The sequence below is a fragment of the Mastigoproctus giganteus genome, chromosome 2 (genome assembly GCF_048544385.1).
Source record: "Mastigoproctus giganteus isolate SK-2022 chromosome 2, ASM4854438v1, whole genome shotgun sequence".
Classification (NCBI taxonomy): Eukaryota; Metazoa; Arthropoda; class Arachnida; order Uropygi; family Thelyphonidae; genus Mastigoproctus; species Mastigoproctus giganteus.
Window position 1 is genome coordinate 11,463,669 of NC_143576.1, and position 21,427 is coordinate 11,485,095.

The 21,427-nt window shown below is 35.7% G+C and overlaps 1 protein-coding gene across 6 annotated transcripts in view; it reads right to left on the reverse strand.

Annotated features, from left to right (window-relative positions):
• The window catches only part of RhoGAP15B (RhoGAP_ARAP and RA_ARAPs domain-containing protein RhoGAP15B), a 228,669-nt gene that overhangs the window by 12,266 nt on the left and 194,976 nt on the right, over window positions 1-21,427 (reverse strand). For 5 of the 6 annotated variants that reach the window (XM_090388206.1, XM_090388203.1, XM_090388207.1 and 2 more), the window contains exons 17-18: window positions 15,783-15,865; window positions 5,341-5,382 (exon numbers count right to left, since the gene is read on the reverse strand). In XM_090388206.1, the coding sequence (XP_090244332.1) occupies window positions 5,341-5,382; window positions 15,783-15,865 (125 nt within the window). Of the gene's footprint in view, window positions 1-5,340; window positions 5,383-13,772; window positions 13,885-15,782; window positions 15,866-21,427 lie in introns of those variants that run through there. The other variant, XM_090388209.1, reaches the window with a different exon arrangement.

Genomic DNA, 21,427 nt, shown 5'->3' on the forward strand with positions numbered 1-21,427 from the left:
GCGATGTTAATTGGTTAAGATTTTTTAGGAGTTGATAACGACGTCATAGTAGCTGAATATCCGAGTGACTCCATTTTGGAGAGTATTTCAAAGAACTAGTGACAATATCGACGATGATTTAGATGAAAATGAGGGCAACAAAGGCAATGAGTGCAATATTAAACTTTTCAAACATGAAATGTTGGCAGCATTTGAAACTTTGCATAGAGGCCTTCAGTGTGAAGAAAATGGGCCAGAAAATATATCTGAGCACTCAAACAAATGTGAACGTTTTTATGAACAATGTACAGTAAAATCCGTGTACAACAAAAAAAAAAAAACGAAATATTTTACGACATAATTCTTAAAAGTGTACTAATATATTGTGTGCATCATGCAAGTAGTCATTTCTTAATATGTGTGTATTAATAAATTAATTGTTTTAAAACGTTAGAAAATTTATTCATTCCCACTTATTTCTGATTTATTTCACATATTTCTGATTTATTTCACATATTTCACATATTTCTGAGTTGAATTACAGTATTTTTCATTGTTGCAAAGGTCATATTTCTTTATAATGAAATTTCTGTATAACGAATTTTTTCAAGTGAACGATCGATTTTGTTATATGGAGGTCAGACTGTACATGTCTGACCTCCATTGTTGTCAGCTTCAGGAAGGAAAATTGTTTTGAATATTTTCGTTAGATTCTTTTAATTGCGTTAATTTGATTTTTTAATTGTTTTAAATTGATTTGAATTGTGTTAAATTGATTATTTAATTATTTATATTTTACTCTAATGTACCGGTAAGTTGTCGATTTTTTCGTTTTTTCCGTTTTAATTTCTGGAGGGTATCATACGGAAGTGTTCTACGCACTATATTGAGGTAAACTCCTCTTATTATTTTACTAATATTATTTTCAACGTAGAACATATTGAGTAGTACAGCTCTGATTCATACTATCTAATCAGTATGTAAGATAAGGATATTAAATAAGAGTGTATAAAGTACAATAGAGTACAGTAAAAATATTCATAAGCCATTAGGCCAATAGAGTTGAATAAGAGAGTATTAGGTACAATAAAAGACTTCAAAATGAGCCATTAGGCCAAAAGAACAAGGATTTAGAATAAACGTATTCATAGCATTCAATCGTAGTATTCAGAGTGAGCCATACAGCCAAAAGAACCGATAAAGGCTAAGATATCTTCAGTTGGTTTTATGCATCATACCCTATAAAATTAATAATATAATAATAAAGTAAAAGTAAAATAAAAGTTTTATCATACTGATGTAATTATTTTACGGACTGATATAATGTTTAATCTAATTTTATGGCAATAATTTGACCTGGGACACTTTTCTGAATCATACAGCGAATAATTAGGTCAACTGAGATGAGTAGTGGTTGAATCAACAGATAATTGAGATTCTGTCAGAAAAAGTATGTGGGGTTTGGCAGACTGTAAGTAGAAACAGACATAACTAAGATTGGAACTGAGACCACATATATTTGTGAAATAAATGAGGAAGTGTTTGGCAGGTTTAGATGTTTTTGCAATTAAGTTTGTTCTATTAGTTAGACATTCATGAATGTATTCAGTAGTAATAAAAGGTGGAGAAAATATATTATATGAAGTAATAAAATTTTTAGATATGGTGTACACACACACAGGGCTGCTGCGACCCTATGTGCCGCCAGTAAGCAAAATTCAATTTGCGCCCCAAAATATTTTGATTAAAAAATAAAATAAGACGTAAATAATTATTAATTTATTGAAAAAGAAAAGAATTACAACATATCTCACATATAATATAATGAAACAACAAACAAAAGCAAACAAACTTTACATTCTAAATCACAGTAATCGTACTCACAATATAATAAAGTAATAACATAACTATATATACTATATAGTAATATAATATAATAACTATATCACAATATAATAACTATCACAATAATAAAATAAAAGGAAAATTATAATGTTAAAAAAATTTTTACAAATCTATTTTTACTTGTTTTAAAAGATGCGAATTTATTAATTATTTCTTTTATGTTATTTGTTCCAAATGATAATTTTCCATTGGAATTATTGCCAAATTAGAGTCTTTGTTGACACATTGTCTATCATAAATAATTTTTCATTAATTTTAATTTTGAAAAACTCTGTTCACCTGAGTCAGAAAAAAATTGGCATCAGCAGTGGCATATGATGCAAGAAAGCAAGCTTATACAGCATCAGCCATAAAAAAGGGGGGGGGGGGCAACCATTTCCCATTCACCTCCCCATCCACTCCAAAAGTTTGTCCAGTTCTTGCTTGAATTTGTTTAAGCTATCAACTTCCACAACAACAGATGGAAGTTTGTTCCGCATTCAACCACTCGCTGGCTAAATGCAAATTTCTGAACAACTGCCTTTCTTCAATTTGAATTTATGCTCTCGCAAGTGCATAATCTGAGCAAGAGGAAGAATCCCATCAACACTGAGCCTGCTCAACCCATTCAAGGCACCTTATACACCTCAATCAGATCACCTCACAGGAGCTTTGTCTCCAGAAGCTGCAATTTACAGAACTTAAGCCTTTCTTGGTAAGAGCACCCCTTTGTTCCCGTCATTTGCATACATTTTTAATACAACTGCTATATTTGAAAAGTATCTGTAAAATTATTTTTAAAAATATATTGTAACACTTCAAATGGAGTAATATTGTATACATGTTATGATCAATATCACTTAATTTATTACGTAAATGTTTGCAAAGATTTAAGAAATTGTTATATTAAAATTTTTTTTTAAATTTAGAAACATTATTATATTATAAAATATTTTAAATATTTCTACATGTTCTTTCATATTCCTAAACTTTTCAGTTAACAAAAAAATTGTTGTCCATAATCTGAAAGAAAATATTAATTTTAAAATTTCGTTGCAGATCCTGAATAGCTTCTTCTCTACGTTCATAACTGAAATGATGTCTTTTCAATCTCTTCCTTACAGTACTTACTTCTGGAAGCGAAGCGGCAATGCCAGTGATAGCAGTCATATTATTAGCCAAATCGAAAATTTTTTGGACTGCTTCTCTGTTCTATTTTCCGTGATTTCCCATTGGTAGGGGTGTAAGGCAAGGATGTTCCATGTCCCCTGTACTATTTGATTTATACGCAGAAGCACTGATGAAAGAGTTCAAAGAAGAGCAGAAAGGAGGTGTAAAAGTAGGAAGGGGAAGATAAAGACAACAAGATTTGCAGATGGCTAGATATTGATTGCTAATAATGAAGAATTACAGAGCTCCTTGGACATCTTGAACAGCACAATAAAGGAGTAAAATATGAAGATTAAAGGCAATAAAACCAAAGTAATGTTAATTTCAAAGTGGCCAGAAAGAAGAATCAATACAACATTAGATAGAGTAATATTGGAACAGGTCGACAGATACAGATAATTGGGAAGCATAATGACAGAAATTTGAAAAAGCCTGGAAGAAATAAAAACAAGAATTGCAACGGGAAAGAAACATTTAGTAATAGAAAAGAACTATTGAGAAGAAATTTCAAGGAGGAATTAAGAAAGCAAATGATGAAAACTTTAATATGGACTGTTGTATTATATGGCTCCGAGACACGGACACTGAGCAAGAGGAGATTAGATGCCTAGAAGCTTTTGATATGTGGATGTGGAAGAGAATGGAAATGGTGAAATGGGCAGAGAGAGTGAGAATGAGATTTTGCGGAGAAAGAATGCTTGTAAAGAATTAAGAAGGAGACAAAATAACTTTATAGAATATGTATTGAAAAGAGAAAGCATGCTGAGGAAAGGGATTGAGGGGTAGATGTGTGGGAAGAGAAATGTTGGGAGAAGAAAAATTTAAATGATGGATTGGACAGTAAGAGGAAATTATGCAGGAATTAAAAAGTATAGCAGAAGATAGAGAAGAACGGCATCAATGAAGCCCTGAACCTGCCTGAGGGCAGAGAACTTGAAGAAAAAGAAGATTTTTATAACTGCAAAATATAAATAAGAAACACAGATCTGGATAAGCAAATTAATGTCCCTGCAAATTCATGTATTGTATTTATTTCAAATGAATTATTTGCCTGCTGTGGTGAATACTGGTAAACGATGGAAGTTGCGTTGATCATCTGATTGTATAAAACCAATCAGATGACCAGTGCGACTTCTGGATATGTGGGACAAGCGGTTGGACAGGTTTTAAGAGTAACACTAAGTTGAAGAATGGTAATCCCTTTGGCTCTTAATTCGTGCTTAGCAGCAGCACTAATTGATTCAATAGGTGCGAACAATGCTTTCCCAGTAAATTCTCTCGTAATCTGTTTGTTATATGGAAATTTTCTTCATTCAACTGAAACTATCACAAGTGTAATTATCCAGGGGAATTTTTTTTAAAAAAAGAAAAAATCGCTAAATATCAGATTTCTTTATAAAAAAGTTCATTAAACAGAGGTCCGACTTGTATATGTGAAAATTTTTTTGGCACCCTCCTGAACGTCCCCTCCCGCTGACCGTAAGCAACGCTTACCTTGCCTACCCACTTGTGGTGGCCCTGTACACACACACAGCAAGAATATACCCAGCTCCTTGACATAAAGCCTGGACAAAGCCTCCCACATACACACTACTTAGACTCTAGCAACATAGAGAGAGAGAGAGAGAGCGAGAGCGAGAGAGAGAGAGAGAGAGAGAGAGAGTACACACTTGCTGATCCGGAAGCCTCCCACAGGTTCGGCCAAGTAAATTTAGAGCTGTACCCTTGAAATGTAAGGAAGAGATTGGATCTCACCATGATGTCCGTCATAAACTTAAAAGACATCAATCATACTGTATACGATGGAAGAGTGTGGGGGAAGGGGTTGCTGGAGCTTTACTATGGAACCTAAATACTTCAAGCCTCCAATAAGCAAAGTGGTGGTTTGCACTGGTTGATGAGGGTCATCTACCACTTATTACTGCCTAACACAGAGGGATGGCATTCCTCCATGTGGTGTGTGCACCACACCTAGATCTTTGCTTACATTGGTTTGCACCTGGGTTACCTTTAGTATACTAGGTGCTATATTAGTAACTCTGGATATACACAGAGGTATACCCAGAGTTACTAACAGTCCCACAATTGTGAAGATGCAAGCAGAGGATTTGGATGTCACAGACTGACCAGACATCGCCAAAATTTGGTCCACTTGACTTGAGTGTCACCCAAATATCAATTCCATCAGTGTTTTAGACTCCCAGGTAGCAAGCCCAGCTTGATATACCCGAGAGAATGTCCGTGACAGCCTGAAGGACCTACAAATAAATTTAAAAATTTGGCAAAAAGTATAGAACATAAGCTCACCTTTTTACTGGAGTGTTTCGATCAATAAATGTAAAGCACCACCTAGAAAGGCAACAGTAAAAAAAAAAAAAAAAAAAAAAATTATTCAATTGGTTGCAATTTACATGTTTTTAAATTTATATTTGCTCATTCTTTGCACTGCATTGCATTCCTAGCTTTAATAAGATTTTGGAAAGCAAAAATGAAAAGATCCTAATATCTTTTGGAAGAAAAGGTAAAGGTACATATTATCTTTTCCTCTTCTTCAGGCTAAGCACAATTAAAGAGTCAAACATTTGTAAAATATAATGAAAAATAACTGGATATTCTATGAACCCACTGAGAGATACTACTTCATCTCTTTTGCCAGTTACTTTTGATACTCAATTTGTGCAAAATCGAGCAATTTGCACAGCTCAATTTTACAATACAGCATACTCTGATAACTTGAAATTCAATAGGCCAAGTTTATCAATCCCTTGAATTCCAAGTACTTCCCAGTCAGAGGGAAGTTGGAGTTCAAAGCATCTTACAAGACGAAAATAAATTTTTAAGCACTATTCCTCCATAGAAATAATGTTTTAAAATTCTTGTCAACTCAAACTTCATTTAATGCAATTCTTGACAAGTTGATATTTCTGTGATTGGTCTAGCAAAATTAGGTCAGCCACAAAGGTTTCTTGAATAAACTGAAGTAGAAGTGGGCAGAGAACAGCGAGTCATTGAAAAAACACGTTCATTGCATCAATTAACGAGATTTTCACATCCACTCTAGTGAAAATTCTGTCTGTTCAGAATGAACTTTTCTGGCAGATGAGTGTTGTGTTCAATGTTCTCATATACATATGTACAGGAAATCACATGATTTTGCAAAATGGATCATTGCAATTTGCATTAGTAATACTGATCACTTCTATTAAGCCTGTTTTGGTTTTGATTACAGAGTAGACATGTAAACTTTTCTGAAGGTTTAAGGATAAAGAAGGGTGGCATTTTTCCTATCGCTTTCTCATACTTGTAGAATATATCATCAGGTAACGGGGTGCTGGATCTGATATGGTTTCAGTTTTCTCTCTTTTTCACTGTTCAAGATGGCAACAAAGAGAAAACTAAAGTCATTAAGGTTGTAGACAAAAAAGGTGACAAGAATAATATCGAAATTGTTCATAAATTTTTGGGATTCCCTCCATTTTATTGGCTAAAATCATTAAGATGTCTCTTGTGGTGATATATATGCCTTACCCAAGAGGAATGACGGCTGCACATTGAATACTAGTAATGCAGAGTTGTAAAACTCTGCATTACTATTAATAATGGTTGTTACATGATACTGATATTAATATTTAATATTATAAATATAGTCAGTCCTCGTATATCACAGTAGTTGTGTTCCTAGAAACTCGCAAGTAATGGAAAATCGTGCAATATAAATAACAGGCCTTATGGGAAAAATAGGGTTAGGTACCGATCACCAAAGATCGAATACACATTTGTAACGAAAACATTACCAAACGCAATAAATAATCGTTAAGTATTTGTGTAATAATAAAATTTGCAAGTACTTTATTACAATTATTACGTAATAAAATATTGCTAATGTTTTTGCTTCTATCATAAGCAAACTTGTTCTTTGTTTGATCTTTTATCTAAACAGATAACAGACATTCCATCTTTTCCAATTCTTTGTGTTGTGATCTAATAGATTTTGCTATATTTTGAGTTGTTCCTGCTATGAAAGTTGCTTTTATTTTCTCTTCACTCTTTCTAATTGTTCTCAGCATTGCCTCATTTAGGCCTGTATTATATGTTCGCAATTTTGTATTTTTCCTCTATCAATAGATTGCTTTCCTTTTTCTCTCTGAATCTGTAGTATCTTCACCGGGATGCTTCCTTTTCACCCTTTTTTTCCAGATTTTAATCATTTTTAGGGAATAAAGCACAATTACAGTATAAAAAGAACAAAAAATGAGGGGCATGCTTGATACACATAAACAAAGCAGCGTGCGTGTAGCAACTGAATAAACAATGCAGTAAAGGCAGAAGCATATAACTAAAGCACATTTCTGGAGGTCACTAACCATAAAACAATAAAAACAATTTGCACTTTCCAGTTTATTGGGCATTCTTGCTAGTGGAATCTGTTATAAACAGGTAGTAAACACTATCTAATTGCATTTGCGATAATATCAATAGCTGGAATTCTGTGGGTTTTTAGGTTATTAGGTTAAATGTGTTTCCCCTTCACTGAAATCTTCACTCAGAATAAATTTTCAGAATCTTCTCTTCATTCCTATTGTATTGTGTTCAGTTGGGGTGATTCCTGAATCATGCATAAGCAAATTCGGTTGTGTTATATACGACATCATTCCCCTATTTATAAATTGTGCATGATCAAATTCAAGTGGAGTAAACACGTGTTATACGAGGACTGACTGTACAGCATAATCCCAGTAACCTGAAGTAATTAATGCCCTGGTGTGTTTAAATAACAGAAATGGCTTAGCATGATTATAAAATGAAAATACATTTTATGTACATAAAATATTAAGCTTCATAGATATTTATTATTCAGAACATATTACACAATATATTATTCACTTTTTAATAAAGAAATCAGTTTTTTTTGTTTTACGTCACTTAATCTGTTCTCAAAAGCACATTCATAGAGCTGACATGAAAGTAGGATCTGGTATTCATTTCTATAGCCCATTCAATATGCATTAAGAATATAGGAGCATCTCTAATCTCCAAGAAATTCATATGAATGGCTCTTTCATGCTCCTTTTCTTCATCTTGTAGGATGCTTTTATAATTTCTCTTTCCATCTCTAATTCAAAATCATTTCATCATTAATTCAACAGTAACCTTTTTCGGACTTATTTTCACCTTCTTAGTTCACTCAGTTTATAAAGTCAGCAAGTGATATCAGTTCTTTGCTATCCTGGGCTTCACCAAACCCAGTTTATAACTCTTTTAAAAAACTATTCAGTTTTTCCACAAGGATCAATAAGCTTGGATAAAATAGAATTCTAGGATTCGGGGAGAGAAAACATTTATCTTCATTTTGCATTACTACATGAGCAAGAAGATTTTTACATGCTATATGTATAATTTTATTGCCTGAATCACATTTTGTTTCACTCATTACACTTGAAGTGTGCAGTTAATAAAGAAAGAAGAAACACTGCATTACTACTGTCACTTTGCAATATGTCTACATCCAAATGACCTTCACTGTGCACTGCCAAAAATTAGCAAAGTTTATTGGGGCATTCTTATTCCTTTTAAATGTTTTTCAAAAACTGGAACAAATTCAGGAGGAAGCCATTTGGTAAATAACTCCCCATTTCCCAAAACTTTTTTTATGCCACTCTTGTACAGCACAAGGTGAGTTGTTTTTGAAAGGCTGTGCTTTCTTTGATTTTTCCATCCCCACAAACATAGCTTGCAGTTTCCAGTCGAATGTGCACAAAGCACGAGTGTCTCACTCTTCTCGGGTTTTGTGATCAGGTGCAGAATCTTTAGTTTTACAAATTACTTAAAGGTTTCTTTGATAAAACTTTCGAAAATTATATAAGCATTATAAATTTGTTCGGGTTAACACTTATTGAAATGACAACTTAATTGAAAAATCATTTTAAAAATTGACACTAAAAGGTTAAATGCTAGCAGTATCAGTTATCAGCATGTCTTTCACCAATTATAGACAAATACCTAATTCCAAAGCAATTTTTAAATTTGTGGATCCTCCGGTGTCACCAGCCCTGAAGTCATCTTTTACCAAAATTCATGGGAGAAAAAAAAAAAAAAAAAAAAAAAAAAATTTTTTTTTGCTTTCTTGCATAAAATTTTCTCCCATGTTAAAATACTATGCAATCCTCTTCAAAGATGAGGTATACAATGAAGTTTTGACTAAAGAATGTTCACTCACCCATTTAGTACATCAGTATTAGTATTAGTAGTATAGCAAATGATGCAAGAAAACAAGCTTATAGAGCATCTGCCAAAAAACAAAACAAAAAAAAAAAAACCTATCCACCTCACCTATCCATTCATCCTTCTCTAAGAATTTGTCTAGTTCTTTGTTGAATTTATTAAACTACACATTTCCACAACAACATTTGGAAGTTTATTCCAACAATCAACCACCCACTGGCTGAAGGCAAACTTCACACATCTATCCTGCAACCATCCTTCCTCAATCTCAATTTATATCCCCTCATGTGTGTAGTCTCAGCAAGAAGATAAACACCATCAACATAGAGACCTGGAGGTAATTGTGCAGTCAGATATGAATTTTTCTGAGCAGTGCAGACAGGCTGCCAGAGTAGGTAATGGGGTTTTGTCAATGATATACAAGAATTTTGCTAGCAGGGATAAGGAGGTGTTTTCCCGTTGTATAAGGCAATGGTCAGGCCACACTTTTAGTACTTTGTTTGTTTGTTATTTGGTTTTTAGGAGCATTAGCAACTAAGGCCATATTGCTCCGGGGATATGCGATGGTCATTCCCTGACCTTCCCGCATCCTCCGTATTTGGTGGTCACGGGCTCGAACCCCGGTCTAATCAAGAAGCATGTGCTACACACTGCTGCTCCTGCCTACTTGGCTACGGAGGCGCCACCTTGAGTACTGCGTACAGAGAAGGGTAACAAAGGGGTGGTGCTCGTACAAAGAAAGGCTTAAGTTCTACAAATTGCAGCATCTGGAGACTAGGCACCTGTGAGGTGATCTGATTGAGGTGTATAAGGCTTTGAATGAATTGAGCAGGCTCAATGCTGATGGGATTCTTCCCCTTGCTCAGATTATAAAACCTAAGGGGGCATACACTGAAATTGAGGAAAGGCAGTTGTCGAATAGATGTGCAGAAATTTGCTTTTAGTTGTGCGGGTAGTTGATTGCTGGAACAAACTTCCAATTGATGGGTGAAATGAGAAGGAGTTTTTTTTTTTTTTTTTTTTTTGGCTGAATGATATAATAAGCTTGCTTTCTTGCTTCCTTCGAAGATTCCTAGCTCCAGATGCAGTAATTTGCAGAACTGACTTTTCTTGGTAGGAGTATCCTTTTCTTCCCATCACCATTCTCATTTCCCTTCTCTGCACCCATTCCACCAGTTCTACAACCTTCCTAAAATGAAGCCTTCATATCTGTATGCAGTATTCAAGACATAGCCTGACCACTGCCTTATACAAAGGGATAATTATCTCCTTATTCCTGCTAGCAAAGTTCCTGTATATAATTGAAAAAAACCTCATGAGCTGTCTTGGCAGCTTGTCTGCACTGCTCAAAAACCTCATAACTGACTGACAATTACCCCCAGGTTTTTTCCATTTTCCACAATGCTGAGGGTAGTACCACACAGTTGTTAGGTTAATCTAGGATTATTGCTACCCATATGCAGTACCTTGCATTTGTCAATGATAAACTTCAATTGCCACATCTCAGCCCATCAGCCTAAATTTTCGAGATCCTGTTGCAGTACCTTACCTTGATTACTGTCATTAACCATCCTGCCAACCTATGTACCATCTGCAAACTTACATGTTAAGACTGATATACCTTCATCAATGTCATTAATAAATACTGAAAATAACGATGGGCCCAGCACAGAGCCCTGGCAGACTCTACTAATAACATTAGTCCAAAGTGTCCATTGATGACTACTCTCTGTCTTCTTCCACTTAACCATTCCTTTATCCAGAGCTGTAACTTGAACTTAATGCTACATTGCTCCAGTTTGTACACCAGTCTTTTATGTGCAAGGCCATCAAAAGCTCTCCTGAAATCCAAGTACCATCAGGCCTCGTATAACACGTGTTTGCACTACATGAATTCGATCATACACAATTTATAAATAGGGAATGATATCTTATATAACACGAACCGAATTCGCTTATGCATGATTCGCCTTTGTGTTTACAAGAAATGGCAGTCGAACGCAGAATCATCCCAACCGAACACAGAATCACCCCAACACGATAGGAATGAAGAGCAGATTCTGAAAATGTATTTATGTTTTTTTATATCAGTGAACGGGAAACACATTTCACCATAATAACGTAAAAACCAACACAATTCCAGCAATCAGTATAATCGCAAATGATTATCAAGTTTACTACCAGTTTATAACAGATTCCACTAGCAGAAACGCAACTGGAAATTTTTATTGTTTTATGGTAGTAACCTCTAGAAATGTGCTTTAGTAAAATGTGAGGTGTTAATAGTATATCTCTGCCTTTACGGTGTTGTTTATTCGGTTGCTACACGTGCGCAGCTTTGTTTATGTGTATCAAGCGCGCCTCCTCATTTTGTAATTGTGCTTTATTCCCTAAAAATGAGTAAAATACTTAAAAGGTGTGAAAAGGAAGCGTTCTGGTGAAGACATTGCAGATTCAGAGAGAAAAAGAAAAGCAATAGTAATAAACAGAGGCAGACTGGGTCAAAAATTCTTACCCGGGAAAATTTATAGTGGCCTCATACTATGGTTTATGGCCAAAATCATACCGGCCTCCGGCCCACCGGGGTTCCCCCCGGTAAGGCTTATGGTCAGTCCGCCTCTGTCGATAGAGAAAAAATATGAAATTGTGAAACACTTTGAGCAAAATGAAAGACCATGTGATATTGCACGTGCTACAGACCTAAATGAGGCAACGCCAAGAATTACAAAGAATGCAGAGAAAATAAAAACAACTTTCATAGCAGGAACAACTCAAAGTGTAATTTAAATCCATTAGATTAAGACACAAAGAATTGAAAGAGATGGAACAGCTTTCATCTGTTTGGATAGAAAATCAAACAAAAAACAAGTTTGCTTACGATAGAAGCAAAAGCATTAGCAATATTTTATTACGATTATTTATTGTGTTTCGTAATGTTTTGGTTACAAATGTGTGTTCAATCTTGGGTGGTCGGCACCTAACCCTATTTTTCCCATAGGGCCTGTTGTTTATATTGCACAATTTTGCATTGCATAAGGGTTTCTAGGAACACAACTATCGTGCTATATGAGGACTGACTGTATATGATATCAAAATTATTTTTTGCATCCAGTTCCTTTGTTACTGCACCACAGTATCCAATCAGATGGTTCAGACAAGATGAGTGGAAAAATTTTATCCACTCCAGGTGCTTTTTTACGTTTAACTTCAACAATTTCTCTTCCAACTTCTTCTCAGTTATTAGAAAATAATTCAGATCCCTGTTACAGCTTGAAAAACTTCTGGATTCTGCCTCCCTAATGAATTCTGCATGTGTAAATAACATAATTGAGCCTGTTAATAACCTGAGCAGGTTCATCAACAGTTAATCTATTGACATAAGTGGACCAATGTATTTACCCCTTTCTTCTACTACTTGGCTACTTTTCTTGGTTTTCTTTGCCATAGAATTGTCATTATCTGCCTTGGCTTTCCTAACCTTCTTTGTCACTTGATTTCAGACTGCCTCCCTAATGAATTCTGCATGTGTAAATAACATAATTGAGCCTGTTAATAACCTGAGCAGGTTCATCAACAGTTAATCTATTGACATAAGTGGACCAATGTATTTACCCCTTTCTTCTACTACTTGGCTACTTTTCTTGGTTTTCTTTGCCATAGAATTGTCATTATCTGCCTTGGCTTTCCTAACCTTCTTTGTCACTTGATTTCAGACTGCCTCCCTAATGAATTCTGCATGTGTAAATAACATAATTGAGCCTGTTAATAACCTGAGCAGGTTCATCAACAGTTAATCTATTGACATAAGTGGACCAATGTATTCACCCCTTTCTTCTACTACTTGGCTACTTTTCTTGGTTTTCTTTGCCATAGAATTGTCATTATCTGCCTTGGCTTTCCTAACCTTCTTTGTCACTTGATTTCAGACTAGTTTATATCTACCATAGGCTTCTGTATCATCTGATATTTTTTATGCATCCCATGTATTTTTCTTCTCTGCCATCTGTCTCAACAGTTCATCTAACATTCATTTAGGTCAGAGCCTTGAACAGTATTTCTTGTTGGTATGAAAAGCCTAGTAGCTTCTATGATTATTTACCTGAATGTTTCCCATTTAAAATTTGTTGTTGGTAATAACATTTGTTGGCCCCACCATAGTCTCCTTTACAAAAGCAAAAACCCTTCCCTTTACCCTTGATGGTAGTTACATTAAGTAAATCCCACATCGTACACTGTGATCACTGCCACCTACTGGTTCTTTTATCTACAGATTCTTAATGCAATATTTTTGATAGAGCTGATTTATTAAAGCCACTGCTACTCAATCAACTCAGAAGTTAACTATTTCATATTTTATTTTATATTTTTATGCTTTTATTCTACTTTAGAATTTTATTTAAACCTACATATATTATTTATCATATTAAATTTTTGGTTTTACCTCGTGTTTAGTCAGTTGAAAGACATTTTTTATGAGCCTTTTTCACCACATGGCTAAGTTAGTTGGTCTGAGGCAAGGGTAGCATGGTTTATTCTCCCAGAAACTTGAGTTTTTCATAAAACAAATTGATCACAGAACTCATGCAATTTACAGATATAATATATATGGCATAAGGTGGTCTGATGTGCCTAAAACCCAAGAACAAAAAGAATTCTTTTGTCATTATTGAAATCATATTTACCGATGCTCATCTCTGTAACTGCATTAAAGTTAGTCCTTACATTAGCATTATACTGAGACTACACTCTACTTAACCAGGTAGTGATAGTAGCATCTACAAAGTGAACCAAAAATAGCGGAGGGTAACCTGACAGGGGGCTGAACTTTCTTTAAATTTATAGAAAAATGTTTTGGGTTATTTTTAATTATGCTTCAACACTGCCAGTATTTCATCTTTCCTTAACCCTTTACAGTAAGGGCATATGAAAAGCAGCAGTCCAACCCTTCTAATGCATAACATTAGCAGGTATATGCTGGACTTTTTTCCACAACTTATGCTTGGAATTAAGGCATGAAATAATTAAAAACTGTTCACTTTTTATAATGGCATCTTAATTTCCATTTTTTTATGAACACAACGGTGAAAAATCCATTTTTTATATTAAAAACATATATTTTTGATTAATTTTTTACAATACTCCCCCTCCCCAAGAAGCTTCACATGTGCAATTTTTCATAACATGTTTTTTAAAACCCACATTTAGGCATTATCTTCACTGTCAGCAAACAAAACAACTCAAAAGAAAAAAAATGTCAAAAAATGACTGTACACTGCAGACATAAAAACCTCTGATGTTAAGGAGCATTTCCATTCACTTGCTTCAGATAAAAGGTAATGACATACAGATGGTGCTAATTTTGAATTCTTGGAGTGCTTTCCTTTGATTACATTTTATGGCAAAACTTCTTTTATAACAAAGAATTAATGACACAGATTAAAAGTCAGACCAATAATAAAGAAATACTAAAATTCACATCAACATCACTTTAACAGATATGTTTATTTTCAAATTTAAGTCACTTTGGTGGAAATTTATTACCAGTGCACCCAGTAAATGGATAATGATTTTTGCAATACTTATTTTTGCTTTAAGTTTTAATAAAAATTTTAAATTTTTATTAAAACTTTAAATTAAATTAAATTTTAAAACATATGTGTTTTACAACTCTTTTAGGAAAAAAAAATAAATATAATAAATTAAATTAAATAAATTAAATTAATTTAATAAATAAAATAAAAAATAAAAATAGCAAAAATGTTTTATACATAAAATAGAAACAGTCTCTTATTATCTTCCACTTTTCAGTTTAAAAGACCATTAAGTGCGCAAAAATTTCAATTATGTTTATGTGCATATTTTTGCTTATTGCATACATAAATATTAAAAAACAAAACATAAACAAAAAAAATATGTATATTGAAGTCAATACTATTAGTTACTTCAGTTTTCAGGTTTATTTCAAATTTGATACACTTCACAGCACACAAAATTTGAAACTATCTATCTCACTTCCTGCAGAGTAGCCATCTGGATAGAATACCGGGTTTCAGGTTCCTGTCTTCAGTATGTGAAAACAATAATAAATTTTTCAAAAACAACTAAGGTAAGACTAGATGTTTATTAAACTATTCATGCACAATTTTCTGTAAGAAAACCATAAAAAATCACTTCGAAAACTACTATAGTAAAAGTTTGGCTATATTTTAGGAAGGTAAAAAATTTCCTTCAATTAAGTTAGTCAATGATCAAAAATTTCAAATTTTTAACCATTGACTAACCATTAACAGTTAGTCAGTTTAACCATTAACAGTTAGTCAGTGGTTAAAAATTTCAAATTTTTAACTACTGACTAACTGTTAATGCTGGTATGTTCCTTTCAAAGGGCCACCTATCAGATGATCCTCACTACCATCGCTGGGTTAAAGATTGAAATATTTACTTAGCTAAATGATGTTTATTCTGATAACATATTTATTATTATTACACATACTTTCAAAAGAGAATTCATATTAAACTATGCTTACTTTGTTGGTGGTGAACGTTTTGCTTCAGAACCAACATACCATGTGATTTCTTCTATATTCCACTGACCAGCAGGATGATTAGCCTTAAAACAAAACAAAATAAAATAGTGACAGTTTTCAATAACATACACTAAAAAAAAAAAAAAAAACATACATTATCATCGTAATCAGAAATAATAAACATATACAAATTCATTACACAGCATTACATACAATTAAATGGCATGTCTATCACACATACTGGCTCTTGTCAAAAGTAACCTGACTGCTACAACATAAGAATATATGGGCTAAGTAACTTTACTGGGTGAATCAAGGTTGTCAAAAGCAATATAGCACAAAACTTAATTCATCTATACAGTAATGCCAGGAACATTATAAACAAAATAAATGAGTTTGGGCTTTCAATCAGGCCAATTAATGCCTGTAATAGACTTACTGAGACAGAGTGCCACTCAGCAATACAATATGAATTTCATTTTGGTGAATACTGTATTCAGGAGAGACAGGGAGGGTGGGACAGTAGGGTGAGGGAGTGATGCTTCTGATCAAGAATTACTTGAAAGTGGAAAGAATTTTCTTCAAGTCGGATCACGGTAACACGATGTTGAGTCAATGGCAAATTTTTAATGTTGATTAATGGTTAACACAGGAACTTTCAAGTCAGGTGTCCTGACTCCACCAACAACACCTAGTTAACACAGGAACTTTCAAGGGTCGTCTGTCAGGTGTCCTGACTCCACCAACAACACCTGGTTAATTGGAGAGCCTAGTGTATGCTGTCACATACAAATATGTCATAGGAAATATTCAAAGGATTTATCCTCGAATCCACAAACGCATTCCCACCAATGGTCCAATCCCATAAAAGTAAAATGCCAAAATGGATGACAGGTGAATTTGAGTTTAATTGAGCAGTACAAGAGAAAAATTGTCTGTGGAGATTCAACCTCCTTACATATATAACAAAACCACTGATGGGGTAAGATGGATGAAAGTCGACTATGAGAAAGCACTTCCATTGAAGTCTACAAAGAAAACAATACAAGAGGTGTCCAACTGGATCCTTCACCACCTCCACACAACTCACCAATGAAAATTGTCTGTGGAGACTTCAACCTCCTTCCATGTCTGGATCATATGAAAAAAATGCTCCTATCACAGCTAAGCGTGGCAGGCCTAACTACAGCCAATGAGGACCCCCCACAAGGGGTACAAACCAACTTGACCTGATCCTCACATCAATACCATGTACACTTGAGACTCCTCAAGATGGTTACTTTAACTCAGACCACAACCCAATCCTGATACAACTGGAATCATCGATCCCAATTTAGCTCAAAATATCTTGATGTTTCCAAATGCATCACAGCAGCATCTCTCATACCATGGGATGAGAGATGCTGCTGATATGTCCTTGAGTCATGTGATACCATACTAGCGACCGACCTGTTAACTAAATGGATTATCACGGTAGCTCAATACGTGGCCTCAAAGACAGTCATAATCACTCCCACTCTAGGGCATGGTGGACCCCACATCTAAACTTCAACTTTCAATTAAAACAGCAACTTCATAAGCAATGGAAGCAATCTGGAGAAATTAATGATAAGACAGTCCTTTCAAGAGCATGAGCCATTTTCAATCGCCAAAAACCCCAGTCCATCAAGAGCTATTCTAAATGGTTGCTAACAGCTGGAAAGGCACCTTACACAGAAGAAACCACTAGTTTCCCAGAACAACTTGATCCACAGAGATGGATTGACTTCATTACCCAATTTGAAGACATTGCAGCATACAACAATAATTTCGACCACATATTTAATCGTAGTAGACAAGACTTGCTGACATCCATAACTATATCTAAACGCCAAATCTTAGCAGACTTGAATTTAACCATACCCTCTACAGGTGTGGGTGCAGATAGAATACCCCAGGTCATGCTCAGATGTCTGAGTCCATATATCATCCAGCCCCTTGTTAGCATCTTTAATGCAGTACTAACCAAATGCACCTGTCTGCTGAAACTACTAGAAAGGACCCTCCTGTCAACTCTAACAGCTCACATACTTCCAGATGCTCCCCCACAAATTCATTCATCACTACCAAACAGGTCCACCATTACCAATCTCCATGCCATCACCCAGAGCATCACTGCAGCTTTTGAGAGGAAAGAACTCCTCATAACCTACCTCGACATTGAAGCAGCATTTGATGCCTTTCAAGTACTTGCCCTCCTATGATTGCTTCAGAACCATACAATCATACTCCATAATTCTGATAAAAATCTATAGTAAGCAAATATCTACAGGAGTACCACAAAGGGGAGTCCTCTCCAGCCTCCTCTTATCTGCCATTTAATAATCCAGAGACAAGATATACTTTCTTATGCTGACGATTTAAAAATACTGACCATCATCCAAACAAATGCAGACTCCAAATATGATCACAGAGGAAATTAAGTGTGCTCCTCGTACTAATATGGCTCACTCAAACAATTTGGCCTTAATATCAACCCAGCAAAGTCTGAGTGCATGCTCTACTCCTTGAAGAAAGAGCCCACAACCATCTCAACAAAGATTAATAAAGTATCCATACTTCCTGTTTCATATCATTTAGATTTGGGGGTGGTTTTTGAAACAAAGCTGAGATTTAACCATCACATTGACAAACTCATCAGGCGGGCAGTGCACCTGAAATGGAGAGCAAAGCAGCACCTGCATTACATCTCAGACAAGGTTACAGCAACAAAATATGTCAGGACCATTATATACCTCACCCACTACTTTATGCAGCAGAAATCTGGGTGTCAGCACCCATGAACACAAAACCCATCTGGGCAGCAGAGTACTGGCTCTTCGAGTGGGTAACCCACAAACACAGGATACCACTCCAAGCCCATACAACTGAAATGGCCCTGCTCCTGGGAATTCCCAGGCTACCCTCTCTCAACTGAAGAAAGACTGTTAATCACAATAAAGATGCTGACCAGTCTCATCACATCTCCTTCATTCGGGGATATCTGTGGCTGGAGGATTCTACCTACCCATTTAAGAGCCACCCCAACAATTTCCCTCTTCACTCACGCCTCCACTTATCAGATCGCTTCCTACCCTACCAGATGCTCAGATGCATTAGCATTAGTAGAGGCATTTGATACAAAAAAGCAAGCTTAGGCAGCATCAGCCAAAAAAAAAAAAAAAAAAAAAATAGATAAATAAATAAATAAAAAATAACCACTTTCACTTCACCCCTCTGTTCGTTCGAAATACCTGTAAAGCTGAGCTTTAAACTTATTTAGGCTATCAACTTCCACGACAAGGGATGGAAGTCTGTTCCACCAACCAACCACCCTCTGGCTAAAGGCAAATTTCCTCACGTCCATCCTACATCTGTCTTTCCTCAATTTGAATTTATGCCCTCTCAGGTGATTATTCTGAGCTAGAGGAAGAATCCCATCAGCATTGAGCATGCTCAAACCATTCAAGGCTTTATACACCTCTATCAGATCACCTCGCTAGTGCCTAGTCTCCAGACACTGTAATTTGCAAAACTTAAGCTTTCTTCGTAAGAGCACCCCTTTGTTCCATTCACCAATCTTGTTGCCCTTCTCTGTACTCGTTCCAGCATCTCTACATCCTTCTTGAAATGAGGCCTCCAGACCTGTATACAGTACTCTAGGTGTGGCCTGACCATTGCCTTATACAAGGGAATAATCACCTCCTTATCCCTGCTAGAAAAATTCCTATATATATCATCGACAATACACCATGAGCTACTCTTGCAGCCCGTCTGCGCTGCTTCATATCTGCCTGCACAACCACCCCCAGGTCCCTTTCATTCTCTACCACTGTCAATGTAGTACCACAGAGTTGATACGTTGCTCTGGGGTTGCTGTTTCCCATATGTAGTACTTTACATTTGTCAATGTTAAACTTCATTTGCCACCTCTCAGCCCATCTGCTCAACCTGTCCAGATCCTGTTGCAGTAGCATAGTGTCAGTAGTGTCCTTGACAACCCTGCCAACCTTCGTATCATCTGCAAACTTGGACATTAAGCTTGATATACCATCATCAATATCATTTATAAATACAGAAAACAATAATGGACCCAATATTGAACCCTGAGGGACTCCACTAATAACATTAGTCCACGATGAGCAGTGTCCATTGATTACCACTCTCTGTCATCTCCCCCTCAACCATCCCTTTATCCATAGCAGCAATTTGCCTCCAATGCCACACTGCTCCAATTTGTGCAGCAGTCTTCCATGCGCAACAGTATCAAAAGCCTTTCTAAGATCCAAGTATATAATATCAAAATTATTCCCTGCATCCAGTTCTTTTGTGACTGCATCATAGTATCCAATCAAATTGGTCAGGCAAGACTTCCCCTTAACAAAACCATGCTGTGTATGAGCTATAACTGAAGTCTTGTCTAGATGATCCTGCAGTGCTTCTTTAACCAGTGCCTCCATTAATTTTCCGGGAACAGAAGTTAAACTAACAGGTCTATAATTACTTGTGTCGCCCTTTGATCCTCCTTTGTGAATTGGGGGTCACATTTGCACATCTCCAGTCCATGGGTACTTCCCCTGAGTCCAAGGAAGCTCTCATAATTATGGCTAAGGGTTTGCTTACTTCCTTTGCTGCCTCCTTTAATATAACTGGATAGATCCCATCCACCCCAGGTGCCTTTCTTGTGTTTACCTTCAACAATTTCTCCTCCACTTTACTCTCAGTTATTACAAGATTCTCTAGCTTACTGTCAGAGTTGAATACACCTCTGGCATTCCCCTCGCTGAATAATTCCTCATGTGTGAATGTCGATGAAAAATATTCATTTTGTTTGTTAGCTACCTGAGCAGGATCATCTACAGTTGACCCATCGATATCAAGTGGACCAATATGATTCATCCCCTTTCTTCTAGAGTTCACATAGGTAAAGAACTCTTTGCTGTTTTTCTTTGCATCCCTTGCCAAAGATTTCTCGTAATCTGCCTTCGCCTGCCTAACCTCTTTTGTAACGGTTACAGATCAACTTGTATTTATCATAGGCTTCTGTTTTACGTGTTAATTTGTATGTATCCCATGCATTTTTCTTCTCTGCCATATGTCTCATTAGTTCATCTGACATCCACTTAGGCCTGAACCTTGAACAATATTTCTTAGTTGGTATGTAAACCCTAGTAGCTTCCAAGATAAGTTCTTTGAATGCTTCCCATTTTGAATTTGCTGTTGGTAACATCATCAGTTGGTCCCACTGTATAGAATTTAAATACTGTCTCAGTCCATCGTAGTCGCCTTTACAAAAGCAATAGCCATTCCCTTTACCCGATGGTAGTTACCTCTTTGAGTAACTCCCACTTCAGCACACTGTGATCACTGCCACCTAGTGGTTCATTTACTTGCAGATTCTTAATGCATGAAGAATCACTACTGATAATCAAATCAAGATTATTACTCCCTCTAGTTGCCTCCCGAACATGCTGATGTAGAAAACAATCATCCAATAAATCCACAAAAGCTTTGCTAGTGTGTGAGTGACCAGCCCCCAAATTCAAGTCAATATCTGGGAAATTAAAATCTCCCATTATAAGACTCTCTAATTTACTGGCCCACTGTATTTCCCTGTACAATTTCTT